We start from the raw sequence: 15,949 nt of genomic DNA on the forward strand, positions 1-15,949 counted from the left end.
GTGTTTATGAATCACATTTACCCCAGTTCTTTCTGTTATTCCATTTCCTGTTTATATCTAAGGTCCTCAAAGGATCTTTGTTATCACCTCTTAGTTCCTCTTGGTTGTCTAACACAGAGCAGTACAGGGCAGTTCATGACTTCTTTTATAATTATTTCAGCAGCTGAGTGATTACTCAGCAGCTTTCTGTGGCCAGGACCTCGATGGAGCTGTTGGTCCCCAGCACCCTCTCCCTGCATGAGTATTAGAAGGTTGGAGAGAGGTAAGGAGTCTCTTTCTCATATTGGAAATCTGGAGACCCAGTCCTGTTTGACAGCGATTTTGGCCGATCCTGTCCCCTGAGTGCACTTCCAGTGCCAGACCGTGGATTGAGAAGGTTGCACAGGACACTCGTCACCGGGCAGTATCTGTTGTTAGGGTGCTGCTCCCTGCTTCTGGCAGAGCTTTCAAGGTTCCCTTAACACTGAGTAAACACACAAATGGAGCTGTGTTAGTAAGTAGTTATTCTTGCTGAGTCAATTCAGTACCAGATGTGTTTTGGTGGATAATTCTTGATCCTTCCAGTTCCTGTCATACTTTATTTTGGCATTTGCAGCAAAGGTCAGAAAAGTGATTTCTTTCTGCTCTTGTCCTGGTACTATTCCTAATCAAGGAAAATTTCTGGTTTAGTTGTAAACTTCTTTTCACCTAACCACTGGTGTCATTTCTGTGCTGATATGAGCAAAAATGTTATTGATAAAACTCTGTAGCTGCCAATATGCTTTTAGTGGAATGCATTTGCATTTGGTGGTCTTGGGTACAGCACTTCCTGACAGCAACGCATTGTTGTGCAGTTTTTACTAATGCACAGTTGGCCATCATCCCCATATTTCTAGCAACATCATCCAGTGTGTTATTTTCTAGGAGACTTTTTACAGTGGTTTCTGAGAGAGCAGTTGTCCTTTTAGGGAACTGTGAAAAACTTGAATCAGCTCTTAAAACTCCTGCTTTTCATTCCACAAACTTCTGTTTTCATGATCATAAAAGAAGAAAAGAGACATGGTGATAGTGATGGTAATAGAAAGGTGGTGAAAGAGCTGTATATTTTCTATAAAAACTTTATGGAATCCACTGTTTCTGGAAATACATGCAGGTATATCACCATTTGTCATTAATTACCTGGTTTTAAACAAGGAATTTTGAGATTCCAAGAGAATTACCTTCTCTGACTGTGTCCTGTTCGTCAGGAGAAGCAACTTCGTGATCCGTGCTACTTTTTTTTTTTTTTTTTTTTTTTCATTTTAACAGCATCTCTACAAGTTATTATTCCAGAAAAGGAGTGATTCTTTTTCTGCAGAGTAAGAGTATGTCATTAAACTCATTCAGTGTAAAGCACTATTACTGTGAAAGTGAGTCTGTACAAGATGTTAAAGAGAAAAAGGCCTCCCTCAAAATCCAAGTTGCATTACTTAACTGTGTGTGCTAAGTGTTAAGGTGGGATACTATTTAAGATTTTGATTTAAAGCAAAATTAGGTAAGATACTGTGGTTTATGTGATCTATTAGGGATACATCTCCTGTAGGAAATAATATTTTGTCATGTTGAGAGTGAAAGAACCTTTTGCTTTTCTGTGTTGTATTATCAGCATGTACACTAAGGTTTTTGCTCTGCTTAAAATATAGTAGTCCCCTTTAAAACAAAGTAGAAAAGTTACTCTCTTTAGTTTGGTAATAAGTGGTGAAAAAACACTACTAAAGTAAATTTCCTTGAGCTGTAGAAATTAAATTTCAGGTATTCCCATTCTAGTTCTTGTAATGCTTGTCTACTTATTAGATTATTTTTATTAGGGATTTAAATGATTTAGAGTTGTGGGCCAAGATGTCTAAAGTCTCAGCGATCAAACAGCTAATTTTGACTTTTCTGTGTAATAGTATGTCATGTGAGTAGAAATAAACACAGCATGATAGAAAAGAAGTTATTGGTGGTGGCTCTTTAATGATAAAAGGCACCTGAGCATTCATGAAATGCTGACATTAAATACCATCTCCTGACATATACTGGAATGTTGGTCCTTCTGCAACTTCTCTGAATATAGTTTAAAGGAAAATGCTTGTACTAACAAAGCATTTTATGAAGCACAAAGCAAATATTTATTTATTCTTTTATGACGGAGGTGAATCAGAAAGCTTTTGCAAAGTAGTCTCTGGAGATACCAAAATGATAAACCATCAGTGAAAGCCATTTGTAAGACATGTTTCTGCCTGCTTTAATTTTTGACTCTGCTCTGTGAAGGAACTTCCAAAGAATGAAACTTGACAGACATTGCTTGAGTGGTATCTGGGTGAAACTTCTAGTAAGAAGATGAGATAATTTGGGGAGCACCTTTCAGGTTCAAAGACGAACATTTTTTTGGATACTTTACTGTTACTACTTATTCTTCTTTCAGTGTGGTTCCATCTATTTCCCTTTATTCACAGCTTTGAAGGCAGTTCAATTACTTGCATGGTTCTGTATTTGTAAAACATTTCCTTTGATGTACAAGGCAAACAAGAGTCTTGCATTAGTTTGTTGTCCCACAGAGATGCTGATCCTTTGAGGTTGAGAGAATTAACTTCTGCTTTTTCATTGGAATTCTTAGATATGAATAGAAAAGTTGTACAAAATAAATTTTTACAAGTAAGAAATTCCTCAAAAAGGACCATTTATGTAATGCATAACTGCTTTAAGCAGTGGATATAGATATTATAGTTCAGTGTCTAAAGGCTTACTCTTTCATTAGCTTTAAGACTGCACTGGTGGCTTAGACTAGGTGCTTTTACCCTGACACAAGGCAGGAATGTAGTGTTTCAAGTGGAGAGCAGTAGCTTAAAGCACAGCTGTAGGGAGGTGAATCCCTTGTGCTCTGTGCATTTCAAACTGTAAGTGACCAGTGTGTCTGAATGGACCCTGTGCAACGAATGTGCACAAATTGTTTGTGCATTTCAGAAGTATTTGAAAGGTGAAAGAAATATTTTAAAGGCAGATCTTGCTGTAAGTGCCTCAGTGGATAAATAAATGTGTCATGATTTATGACATACTGTCCAAAGCTGGGGAGAACTAAAGGAAGAAATCAGATCAGTAACAGCAGGTGAAGTGGTGAAAAGGTAATACAGAATACCTTGTTCAGACTCACCACAACTTATTGTAGTGCTTAGCCTGCAGATTTCTTGGGTAACAAGAAAAAACAGTATGATGAACGATTTTTAGATCTCAAGGCCACAAAGGTCAGATATCAAGGCATAGGAAGTAATTTTGTTTGTTTGTTTGTTATTATTATTCCAGAAGTAATATTTTTTCAAGTAAAGAAATATAGTGAACTACTTAATGAAAGTGGTGTAGAATTATGAAAAAAACCCTATGCTAATTAGGCTGAATATTAGTAGATATTTTTAATGTTTTCCTTTTCTGTTCCTAGGTTCTGTGCTGTTATCCATGACATAATTATCTAGATAAATCTTTTCTTTTTCTGACTCCTATAATGCCTTTTACCCTGTCCTCATTGTTTGTAACAGAGCTGATAAAACTGTCTTCAGTTATGTTGTGTACTGGGACTTTTTGGTACACTTTGAAGAAATTGTATGTGTTGTGTTTAAGTATAAATAACCCTATATGCATTCTTCAGTCATGGGTTTAGGATTTTTTTGGGGGGCGGAGTAGTCAGGGGTTTTTTTTAGGTTACTATTTTTAGTGTTTTCATCTTTGTTTTAGTGGAGATAACATTTGCGTTTAAATTTTTGCTAGGATAAGCCTATTTGAAATGCTTGCTATTTCCACAATTATAGCTGAAGTGCAGGTCATGTATGTTTTATTCTCACATTGTACACAGATGCTTATATTTCTACTCTTTTTCTTGAGTATCTAGGAACGCACTAGAAATAAAGTAATTGGTCTTGTTGAACAGTTGTCAAGACCAAGAAAATACTGTGCGTAATTTGCTTAATAGAGTCTTAGTTAAGTTACTTGTTTGTTTTCTGTTTTTCTAATGTAACAGAAATCAAAGGTGGAAGAGAAAATCAAGTTTGGTATTTGAAAATATCAAAACTAGCATTGGCTTTTGCAATTATCCACTCGAAACCACCAGGGAAGAGTTGCAAAGAATACACTGAGCACCTTGCCAAAACTGTATCTGAACAAGATTTTGGATGGAAATCAAAAGTTGAAGTGCTGGAAGCTGAAGTTCTTCGATTACGTCAGGAACTTCTTTTGAACAAGATCTGTCCAAGATTCTGCTTGGTAAATGGTAAGCTTCTGAAACAATTTCTGACTACGTTGCAGTAGCAAGGAAACAGCTTGTACATTGCCTGCACCATTTCTTGTGCCTGGATACAAGAGTCTTCAGTGTACAGCTTTCTATTTTTCCCAAAGCCCTGAATACATTTGCAATGGAATTGAGCTTGAGAATTTGATGCTTACTCGAAAGTTACATTTTTAACCTTCAGAATCAATATGTATCATATGGAATAATTCCACACAAAATTGCTGACACAAAATATTACTCTGCAACCTCAGGGATATTAGTTTGTAGGAATATTGATGTACCTTATTTATATTTGGAATATATCTTAAAGACATACTGAATATTTTTTTTTACCACTTTGAAGATGCTTCAAATCAGAATTTAAGCCTAATCTGTTGAAAGCATGAATCCCTAATATGTATAACAGGAAGGCTGGGCAGGCAGAGGACTGCATGGCTGGGATTTCTGTTAATGTATTTAGACTCTGAATCCTGTGAATGTATATTATGACATATGATAAAATATTGCGAGTGTGATATTCGAGGATTCAGGAAGGCTATTAGTTAAAGAATATGAAAAAAAGATTATCTCAAACAGCACTGTTTCTCTCATTTGTGCATGTTGAGTGAGTCACTCTCGCTCTGAGAGATCGATGGCACAGGATGAGCTTGGAAACCTGGCAGTAGAGGATGCCTCTGGGGAGATACTTCCCCTGGGAGATGGAGGTCAAAAAGCTCTGGGCTGAAGGAGAGAGACAGTTCACTGTTGAGGGGATCTGTAAAATCAAAATGTATAGCTAGTTGCTTTATGACTTGAGATTTTTAGAAGGTTCCCTGATAGAGTACTTGATGAAGCTTTACTGGCATGCTTTTGTACCGAAACGGTAGCTGGTAGCTTCTTCATTGCCTTGTGAAAAGTTTTTTGGGTCCTAACTTTGACTGAGAGGGGGAATGTATTAAATTTTAGCTAGAAGCCCTAATGATTTTTTTTAAATGGACCCTTCTCTCTAGAGAAATGATTTAATGACTATTCATACTTAGTTATCGTGTTTGTTTCTGTTCTCTGCAACCTATTCCAAGCATGAAGTTTAAGAGAAAAAGTTTTGAGCTGCTGTTTGCAACAGGTGTCTTAATGTTGTGAAGAACTGATTGCATATGATGCATATGATGAGGAGAGATTTATTAACATCTCATGTCTAGAGAGGATGTTCTAATTCTGGTTTAAGCAGAACATATCAAGATGCTAGAAAGGAAATCAATTCATCTGCAACTTCTGTATTCCAAGTCTAACTTTTTAAAGATTCTTTACCACAAGCCATTGAACTGAGCAATATTGGTATCTCACTTGCCAAAGTAAAACTCTTTTAGTTGTGAGAGAGAGTTGTGCAGAGAAAAGCACCAGTCCTTGGTGAATAACACCTCTTCCAAAGGATGCTAATTTTTATTGCCCTAGTCACAGTGAGGTGTGTTCACCGACCTAAAATGGGATAGATGTTGTCTAATTTTAGATGTCTTACAGCTGCACTAAATTTTCTGTCATTTCTTCATTATGTGTACAGGGAAATAGCACACTTACTCTACAGTTTGTGGTTTACTTGACCCATTGCAGTGTTCACTGATACAGATATGGTGAATTGTCCACAAAAGACATCCCTCTCCATTCTACAACAATAGGCTGACTGGCTTGGGAAAAATTCCATGATTCACAGATCACTAACCTGTTCTTCATAGATATCTCTTTTTATTTTTTTGGGGCCTCAGCAGCCTGTTTAAACATACTTTGGATAGCTGACCAAGTCTCATTTCAGTGAAGCCAAACTTTAATTTCAGTCTGTGTTTAGCTAATGGAATCAAACAGTAGAGATCAGTATGTGGTATTTGCAATCCTTCTATATTCCTTCAGTTTCTCCAGAGTACAAAATCAACACCCTACTAATTTGAAGGACAAGTGTGTAGCTGCTCTTCTGTTCCAATATTTGTTTATGTTAATGATTACACTGTTGATAAATCTGCTGGAAAGGCTTTTGACATATTAAATATCTATGGGAGTTCACGTCAGCCCCACCTGCATCACGTGCTGTCCAAGAGGCATAGGGCATAGTCTTCCTCTTCAGTTTCTCTTAACCTCTTGGGTGTAAGAGAGCAAAAATGTTTGGAAAATCTGAACAGTATCATAATTTCTGTTTCTTCATACACGTTTCCTTAACATTGAAAGGACATTTTCGAGCTCTGAGTTGGCCATTTTTTGTGATGTTTCTTTCTTTGGGCTGTTTTTGTTTGTTGTTTTTTTAAACCTTGGTATGGCATGTGATCTCTTCTGATAATGGATTTGAGGCGTATGTTATTTTGTAAAGATGGTCTTCATCAGACAGATGTAATTGCTGAGTGAGCATTCATGACTACAGTTACATTGGAGACAAATGCTCAGTCTCTTTGATTAAGGAAAGATTGTTACTGATACCTGGCAGGATGTCTGTTGGTGAGATCTGTGCACTCTTCTGGCGATCCAGTTGATGATATATATATATTAAAAGCAGAAAACCTGTATTTGACATTTAAAGGAAGATGCTCATAGAAGCAAAGCCTGCCTGAAACAGGGGCCACTCTGCCACTGACATCTTCTGCTCTGGGAAAAAGAAAAAATCCTCTCTTGTGTGTTGTGCCAGTTTTGAGATTTTTTTTTTCAAGCCCATGGATATTAAAAGCTAAAGGGTGGCAGCTCCTGAGGTAGGAAGGCACAAGGAGCTTGAATCTAAGTTGAGAGGAAAAGTGGTGTAAGTGGTGTTCCATCCTGTTCACCTGAAAGCTACTATAGATTCATCAAGCCATTATTATGCTTTGTTGTTGATGGTATATTGCCCAAGTTTAGTACCTAATATCACACCAGAGAAGTTCTCTTTAGGGCTGAGGATAACTAGGATTGTTCTTGGGGCCAGGTATATTGTGTATCATTTTCCTCCCTCAACTCATTTCTCCAGCTTCCGTTTTGGAGTCTGATCTGCCTAAAACAATGCAACCTCTTATAAGAATTCAAACCCTCAGCTTCTCTTTGGCTTTTTTGTATTCTGCTTAACAACTCTATCGATGCAAGAATGCCAGGGTTTCACAAAATCCATCACTGGAAAATCTCATGCAGCAAGGATACTACATTTGTGTCTGCTGCTGCCTGTTGGGAGCTGAAGAGCTCAAGTCCTTCAGCCAAGGTTCACTTTGCAGCTGTATCTTCCCTGCTCTGTACTCACAGCGTGAGAGCTTCCATCTCCCACCTGCTGTTTGTAATAATAATAATAGTAGGTCTTTCAGAAGCTTCAGGAATTATTAGAGACTGCCCATGGAGTTTTATTTCTGATGTGAGAAATCTGTGAGCTCTTTGAAGCTGTGATGCCTGTTTTCCTTCTCCATGTAAAGTTGCACACAGTATGGATGCACAAGCACATGAAGGAGAAAGAAGTATCCATTTTTACAGATAGCTCATCAAAATTATTTTTGTCCTACCTGACTAGTTCTTTGTCCACAGAGACCCTAAAAAAGTTTGGGTTTTCCCATTGAGGGGAAGGAGCGTGCTTTGCTACAGGTAAACTGTTCGGTGGTATGGGTTGTTACAGTTTAATGTGCTGTTTATAAAATTGCTGTGGTATATATTCACTGACTGTGTCTGGACGTTTCTTATTTGACTTAAAGTGCAGCTGTCTTTCTGAATACAAGGGCACTGATATTCCTTTTTGCTGGTGGTGCTTTTGGCTGTATGTCAGCCATCCAAGGAGGAGGAGAAGCACATATTTTTGTAGTTGTCTGTTCATTATTTTTCTACTTGCCAGTATTGTCCTGGCAACTATCCCCATGGGTAGAAAAAAAATTAATATTAATCAAAGTTTCTTGCCTTTCTTTGATTCAGACTGAAATTTCACAGGGAGGAGGAGAGAACTTGTTATTCCAAGAATAACAATATAAAATATTTGAGCATTGTGTTATCAGTTTGCTTTGGAGCTACATGAAAATACAAAGGGTCTTACAAAGCATTGATGAACTGGTAGATTCACGGATTGAAGCACCTGTCCTCTAAGACAAATTCCTTAGCTATTATCAGCTCATCAAATCAACGATCATATTGTTTCTTGGCAGCTTCTGTTAAAGAGATCTGAAAAGCCTGCAGCTGTTACTCCAACCTAAGAAGGCGTAAATGGAATACTCTACCCTTTTTTGCCAAGTTGTGTTTTAGGAATGACAGTTTCAAGGATAGATGTTTATTGCCTTGGCTGCTTTAGACTCATACTCTTGAAGGGTTCCAAATCAGTTGTCGAAGGTGTATTTTTAGCTAAACTTCTGTTGAGTTTGTATTCTCTCTTCCCTAGCTTCACCTTCAATCTTGGTTTGTATTATAATATTCCCTTCTTATGCAGCAGATAGGAATTTACTGAACTACTTGCTCCTCTAATTAAAACAAACAAACACAAACAAACAAAAAACCCACAAAACCAAACAGATTCCCTCCCCCCCCCGCTTTTTCAGAATTGGTTTATTCTTTCTTTATAGATGATTTACAGTAGAACTACCATAGTGTGTCTGAGTCGAAATGTGACTAACATGAATGTCTGATTTTTATAACTGTGTCCTGAGGCTGTGTTGACTTTTCAGGATACTGTTCCCTAAATTCTGCTTCCTGTGTCAAGACATTTGAAGCAACTTGTATCTCTTTAGGGAATAAGAGCCAGAGACAAAAAGAATTTTGTATGACCTGCTCCACTTCTTAACTTGATGTGTTTCTTGAGGCATTTAGTTGTACATGTGGAAAAGGGGAGCAATTTCCTTTGTAGATTGGTATGAATGAAGACACTTTGAGCTTCCAGGAAGAAGAAAGGAGACTAGACTTGCTGTGAAAGCAGAATCATATAGAATTGGAACCAACCAGCTCATCAGCTGAAGTAAAACTGATTATAAATGATACACAGCTCCAGGTTACTAGCAGCCTTGTTTTGGGCAACAGAATTCAGCCACCCCTTCCTTTTCCACTTCCCTTCAAGTCATGGCTTGGGTGTTTCTTGCTCCGCCAGGAGAGGCAGAAGCTCTGGGTGCTCAGGTTAAAGCCCCAGCATTTCCTTGGTATGCAAAGGAAGGATCAGATAAGTCTTGCTTCAATGGGAGCAGGAAGAGCGATAGCCAGTCAAAATATTTTCTGAATTATTTGATTTCAAACCTCTGAAAAAGCAAAACTTTCCACCATGATTTAAATAACCTGTGATGTTTCCTCTGCCTCCTTACATTAAAAAGAGCAGTGGGAAAACATAATTAATAACTGATTATTTTTTTTTAAGCTCATTTTCAGGGAGAAACCAATCAGATGATTTGAGAAAGATCAGGTCAAAACATATGCATATTCCTTAGTGAATATGTTATCTGCAGCCTTTTAAAGGAGTCTTTCTTGTTAGTGGTGGTAGCAGCAGCCCAAATCAGACTGAATAATAATGATAAAAACATATTAGTCTATTACGAGAAATTACTTCCCTCCACAGAAAGAAGATAAAATGGTGTGAAATGTTTATAGCTACCCTCAATGGCACTTAGCAAAGATTTTAGTTCCTACAACATGATAGTAAGGTAGAGGAATATAGACTAGAATTTCCAAGTTATCATGGTATGTTTATCTAAAAGCTGTTTCTTCAGGTCAATATGTTTGAGTGAGCTGCTTTTATAGGTTGCTGTGTCCTGTCACCACTTTTTGCACCTTGATATTTGGCAGGAAACAAGGAATGCAAAAGAAGGACAGTTGCAGGGGAACTGTCAGCCTCTGAGCGGGGCATCCTCTGGCTTTTCTACCTTCCTTTTTCCAAGGTGAGAGGATTCCCCATTGGGCAGCAGTCAACACTTTGATGTCACCATGGAAAACAGATCTGATTATTTTTGCCTGGTGCTTAGGGATGTGATATTTCTGCATAGAGAGATTCTTCCTCCCTCCCTCTGCTCCCCCCATGCCCCTCTGAAAAGGTGCCCTTCTCTCCATACAGATCCATAAGGGCAGCCTAGTCTAGCTGTCATCTCAGCATCTTCTCTAAGGCATGGTGGTGTCAGACAGTATTTCAAAAATGAACTGTCATTTGATATCTTAAGTGTACTAGTGTACTCCCATGCTTCTACCAATGGCGCTAATGCAACTAGGCAGCATTGTCAGTAATGTCTTGCAACTGAAAAAGTTGTTTGTTTGTTGTTTTGGTTTTTAGGAGGGAAGCAGGGAATTGAGAATAGATACATGAGATGACAAAAACAGGGTTAAAATATATTTAGCACAGATATATGGGAATATGGCTCTTGGAATATGATGATGAGGTAAATCTGTTCCCCATAATTGTAGTGACACAATGGAGAACTTTATGAAAGCTGAAGCCTTTTCAGGATAATTAAATAAGTTAATTTGCAATCTGGAAAAAGCACCAGCTGGAGCGTAATGATTCATTGAAATCTCAGAGTACGACTCCTTCCATGGAAAACAGGTCTGTTTTGGTTGTGGAAACTTTCTGCCTGTGAAAGCAGATGCTGTCTGTCTGATCAGATGGAATTGCTACAGCTGTTCTAAGCACAGATTTGGGGCAAAGGGACCCAAGAAGCATCCTTTTTTCTTCCAGGTTTCTGTATAAGAAACCCATTCAGAGGCAAAAACAAGCCAATTGTCCCAGCAACAGAAGTGGTTTGTTTTTATAAATTCCTGCTATAGATCTAGTTCCTGATAAGACACATAGTTTTTAGGAATAAGGTTAATTAAAGCAAGTGGAATTCATAGTTTAGTGTAGAGTCCTTCCCTTTCTTCTGGGTAACAGAATGATAGTTTTGGGGAAAACTAGCATATATGGTAAAAACTAGTTAAGAAATGTAGCCATGGCAGTTAGGATCCTCTTGCCTCTAAGTCTACTGTAGGGAGCTAAGGATCAGTCAGACTCACAGAATGCTTGGGGCTGGAGGTCATCTTGTCCAACCCTCTTGTCAAGCAGGGCCACCTAGAATCATTTGTGCAGGACATTAATTCACTTAATATATTGAAATATCCCCTATCTGGCTTAGAACTTGAATTTCAGACATCTCATTGAGATGGTCAATATTATAAAGTATAGGTTGGATCTTTTGTCATGAAAGCTGCTTGATGAGCACTGACTGACCCAAATCTTTGTTCAGTACCTGATGATCGGTCCTTCCATATCTCTGCTGAAAGTATTCGTCATTTGACGTGAACTACAGAAGATTTATGCTGTATTCTACAGAAATCCCCTAAAAATGGATGTCTATATCCTCAAAATCCTTCACAATTCTTATTGAATTCTAAATGTTTAGATTCTTTATGTAAGCAAAACCCCTAACAAATTGATATGTATGCTTCTAAGCCTTGTGAAAAACATTTTCACTCCTGACATTGAACAATTAATGTCGGAATTTTAGATACGCAGTCCTGTATTCATTTCTGTGAATTTATTCCTGAACGGGACAAAGTATGTCAGCATGAAATACCTAAGCTTTAAACAGAAGAGCTTTCTTTTCCATGGAAATGCAGATGTATGGGATACATGGTTTCTAAAACTTCTTCATTTGGAGAATCCTGGAAGCTTTTTATTGGTTTTTTTTTAATTATTATTTCAAAATGCTCAAATATGTGCGACAATATTTCTTTGATTATATACGGAAGTCTGCATCGTTTCCAGATCAGGACAACAGTGGTGTGCTAAACAGGTAGAAGTTCCTGAGGGAGGAGAGAATTTTTGGTTGTTTTTTTTTTTTTTTTCCAACCAGCCAGCTTGGTTAGTAATGAAAACAGAAAACCAGAGACACTCTTGCACAATAAGCCTACAAAGAAAAGGAAAAGAAAACAGTCAATATGAATAAGGAGATAATTTTTTTAATTTTTTTTTTTAAGATGCGAATAGACTTGATTCTTTGTTAATGGAAATTGCACTTGTAACAAACTATCAAGGTTTAAAAGGTTTAACAAAACCAGGACACAAACCAAGGTTTAATGAAGAATAACAAAGAGTCCTGAAAAATGCAGAAGTGGAGAAGTGAACACAGTAGGAAAAAATATGAATAATTTCACATATGGTTTCATCTCCTTTTAGAAGTTATTGACTGAACACCTACTTGGAAAGCAGAACACAGTATCATCAGGTTTTTCAGATTGTGATTATTGTTAGTCTTATTTTTCATTATCTTGCTTGGTTGGTTTTAGTTTTTTTAGAAGTGGAACTGAGCCCATCAATTCTGAGTTTTAAGAGAGCTTTACATGTTTAACAGCATCGTTTCTGATTTTCAAGGGGTAATCCAAAGTGAAAGAATTTAAACAATGCCTAATGCTTGAAACTGAAGTAATTTTTTCTTTGCAGAATTCAAGTCATCTCTTCACTTTTTCTTACACCTGCCATCTTCGAGCCTATTTTCTGTTTTACAATACCTATTGGTGGTGTAACTGCGAGTATATTAAGTTTTTCAAAAGACTTGAAGGCCATTTTTTGATTCCACAGCAATTTCAACTGAGGACCCTTCTTCAGTTTTTAAATTTTGAACTACAAATAGCATGTGACTTTCCTCATTCACTCTCCCATCTGTAGCAGCCGGCAGCACAGGTGTCTGAGAAAGCAGGAGCAGGGGTGGTGGAAGATGCTATATGAATATTACAAATACTGCCTCTCTTACTCTGCACTTGGTAGGACCAGGAGCTGGGTCACTCATCTCTTCACAGCTCTGAGAATTCTTATGACCATACCTGCTGGCAACAGGCACTTGGGAGACAGAAGGTGTTTTCCTGTCCTGATGAAGTAACTGGCTCTTCCTTCTCCCTTTCTCATCCCTGAACTGAATCTTGGTGTCTGTGTTAAGGTGGCTGTTCAGAAGTGACAGAATGCACCTGGGAGGTGGGGTGGATTTTGGAGTCTGCCAGTCTCTGCTTCCTCAGGACTAGCTGAAGCCTCCACACTCTCTAATCATGAGACTGATTGCTGTCTCACTCCCCTGATAAAAGCCTCTGCATGCTGTGGTCCCACAGCAATACGTCCACTTGCGTTCTTATGCCTGACAGAAGTGCCTGCAAACCTTGCTTACATACTAGATGCAGTGTGCAAGTCACTCCCTCGTCCCTTGAATGACTGCTGGTTTTCAGGCCACTTTTTGCAGTGGTTGGATGTGTGTCAGTTCTTCAGCCTTTGCACCCCAAAGCTCTTTTGGTGACTGTATCTTGCTTTGTTTAGGGAGCACACAATTCTGATTTTCAGCTCAGGATCTTAATGTAGAAAGAAGCTAAAGTCCTAAAAAGGAATTAAGAATTTAAATATTTCGTGAATCTGTTGTGACATATTTCAGAAGGCTATACAATTACTCATGACTAGATATTTCATTACCTAAATAAAGGCATTGTAAGATTTTATGATTAGCTCATCATGTGCACTAAATTTTTGTAGTTCTTGTTCCAGTATGTTTAGAGTCAAATGTTCTTGAAATGACTGTTTAAGGATTATCATTATTGTGAGGCAGGCAAATGCTGTTCTTTTTTTTTAATTTTAACTCGATAACCATTACGACTGCTTTCTTGTTTAGATAGTAAGTACAAAGTGATTAGTTTAAATTATTTCGATAAATAAATGATAAGCTGTTTCTAGACACTTTGAGAGGAAATAATGAGTATTTCCTAGTGGGTGATTGATTTATTTATTTTTTTAAAAGATTACTTCCGCATCCTCCAGAAATGACAAGAACATAAAAATGACCGAACATTTTTAAAGCATTTTGTATTATTTGTTGAACTGGAAATATGCTGCTGTTGGGGACTTACTGTAACAGGGTTTTCTGGAAGCTCATAATGGGACAGGAGTTTGATATCTCAGTGAGTAGGAACCTAAGCGTAAATGCAATATTGTCTGCTACTGGTGGGAGCGTTTCATTGTATGTGCTACCTCTTTTATTTGCTGGAGGTCTTAAGTTTGGTTCCTATGGATATTTCTGTATTTCCTTTTCTTCTTCCCTTCACCTCTGCTATTTTTTTTTTCCCTTCAAGAAAGGAATCAGTGAACATACATATGGGCTTTTTTTGTATGTAGTTCTTGCTTTGGTTCTTTTGACTCCTGGCATTACATTCTCATGAGCAATTTTCATATTGCCCCACGGCATTAAAAACAGGAACAAAATATCCACCTAGTGAAACTCATAGTAGATGGATTCCCTAGAAGGGCTTATTTTCCTTGAACAGTACCAAAAATGACTTTCAATTTTTTTTTTCTTCTGGAACGTTTTTTGCTCGAAACCCTAAGGAGAGAATACATGAAAGATTGATGCTTGTTTTTGTTAGTGACACCATGGGAACTGTGCTTTGCTTCGTTGCTTGCTTTCCAAGTTTGGGTATTCAGGGCATTTGAGAAGCAGTGTTAATATCTGAAATGCTAGGCTGGCCTTACAAGCCCTGCTTTTCCTGTCTCCTGGAAATGCGGGTTGATTTCCCTACAGTTAGCCCTTTCATTGTGAGTCTGTTGGTACCAATCCTGTTCAATTTTGAGTGTGTCTGAATGCTAAAGGCTTTATATTCAACAGTAAATAAATAAACCACATTTCCAGTTTTGGTCTCAGTAGCAGCACCCTCATTGGATGATCTGGTATGTTTTCAGAGACTGAAGTAATGGTCAGAATTCAATTTGACATTGTAGTTTTAATGAAGTCTGTATAAATTTATTTGAGTGGTATTTCATTAGTGTACACAATTCCGTAGACGACTGCCTAGTGATGTTTTCTGTGTTAAAAATGCTTTTTTTAACTTGCCATGAAATATAACGTTTATTTCTCATCAGGCCAAACCATCTGTAAGATCTTTTTCTTCATTTCAGAATACAAACACAGAAAAGTATGATATTGCTTTGGATCCTTGTGGAAAATGTGAACAATATATGCATGTTTTTCAGGCATGAGAGGAGAAGCAGTTTGTGGCTGCACCTCAGTAAGCAGGGCACAGCCAGGAGTTGGTCAGATGGGGTTCTAGCCTTGCCCTGTGGCACTGAGATGTTTCCGCGTGTTGGTCTTCAACTTCACTGCTCTAATGTGTCTTTCTTGTTTCGATTGCAATCTTTTGTCATAGGTAGCATGTAGCACAGAGGGAGTCTGTTGTCACCCTAGTACTGAGTTTATGCACAGAGGCACTGACTTAAATGTATCTGATGTGTGAAATAGGATGAAAGACATTCTACAGTGGTGTACAAAAAATAATTTATTAGTGTGAATGCAATGCACACCTTCTGTGATGTAGTTTCTGTGTCTTTGAAGAAGATGTCATGAGAGATATGTAGTGACTATATACATTTTTTATTCTGAATGTTTTTCTTTGTTAAATAATAAAAAGCTCAAATGTAATGTTCTGTTCAACTTTGTTAGAAATTCCTTACGTGATCTGGGGAGAAAGACTAAAAGTGAAGGAGAAGATCATATTTGATTCATTTATAGAAATAGACCTTCACTGTCTTTTAAAAGCAGTCTGAGTTCTTGAGAGTGAAAGTAGTGAAAATGTTCGGAGGGCCAGAAATTGACAGGTGCTTCCTTCCCTGGGAATTAATGAGAGTATAGATGTCCACTTAAATTGTTCGTGTGATGTCCACTTAAATTATGTATGTGAAAACTTAAAACCATCAGGAAATCTGAACTTAAAATTGCTGTTCATATTACTATGAGCATAAAACATATTGTTCAC

The 15,949-nt window shown here is 37.7% G+C and overlaps 1 protein-coding gene across 1 annotated transcript in view; it reads left to right on the forward strand.

Moving 5' to 3' along the window:
* MEI4 (meiotic double-stranded break formation protein 4) overlaps positions 1 to 15,949 on the forward strand; it is a 72,827-nt gene that overhangs the window by 5,399 nt on the left and 51,479 nt on the right. Inside the window, exon 2 of the mRNA XM_065632696.1 lies at positions 4,010 to 4,258. Coding sequence (XP_065488768.1) covers positions 4,010 to 4,258 — 249 coding nt within the window. The remainder of the gene's footprint in view (positions 1 to 4,009; positions 4,259 to 15,949) is intronic.

Source organism: Caloenas nicobarica, chromosome 3 (genome assembly GCF_036013445.1).
Source record: "Caloenas nicobarica isolate bCalNic1 chromosome 3, bCalNic1.hap1, whole genome shotgun sequence".
NCBI lineage: Eukaryota > Metazoa > Chordata > Aves > Columbiformes > Columbidae > Caloenas > Caloenas nicobarica.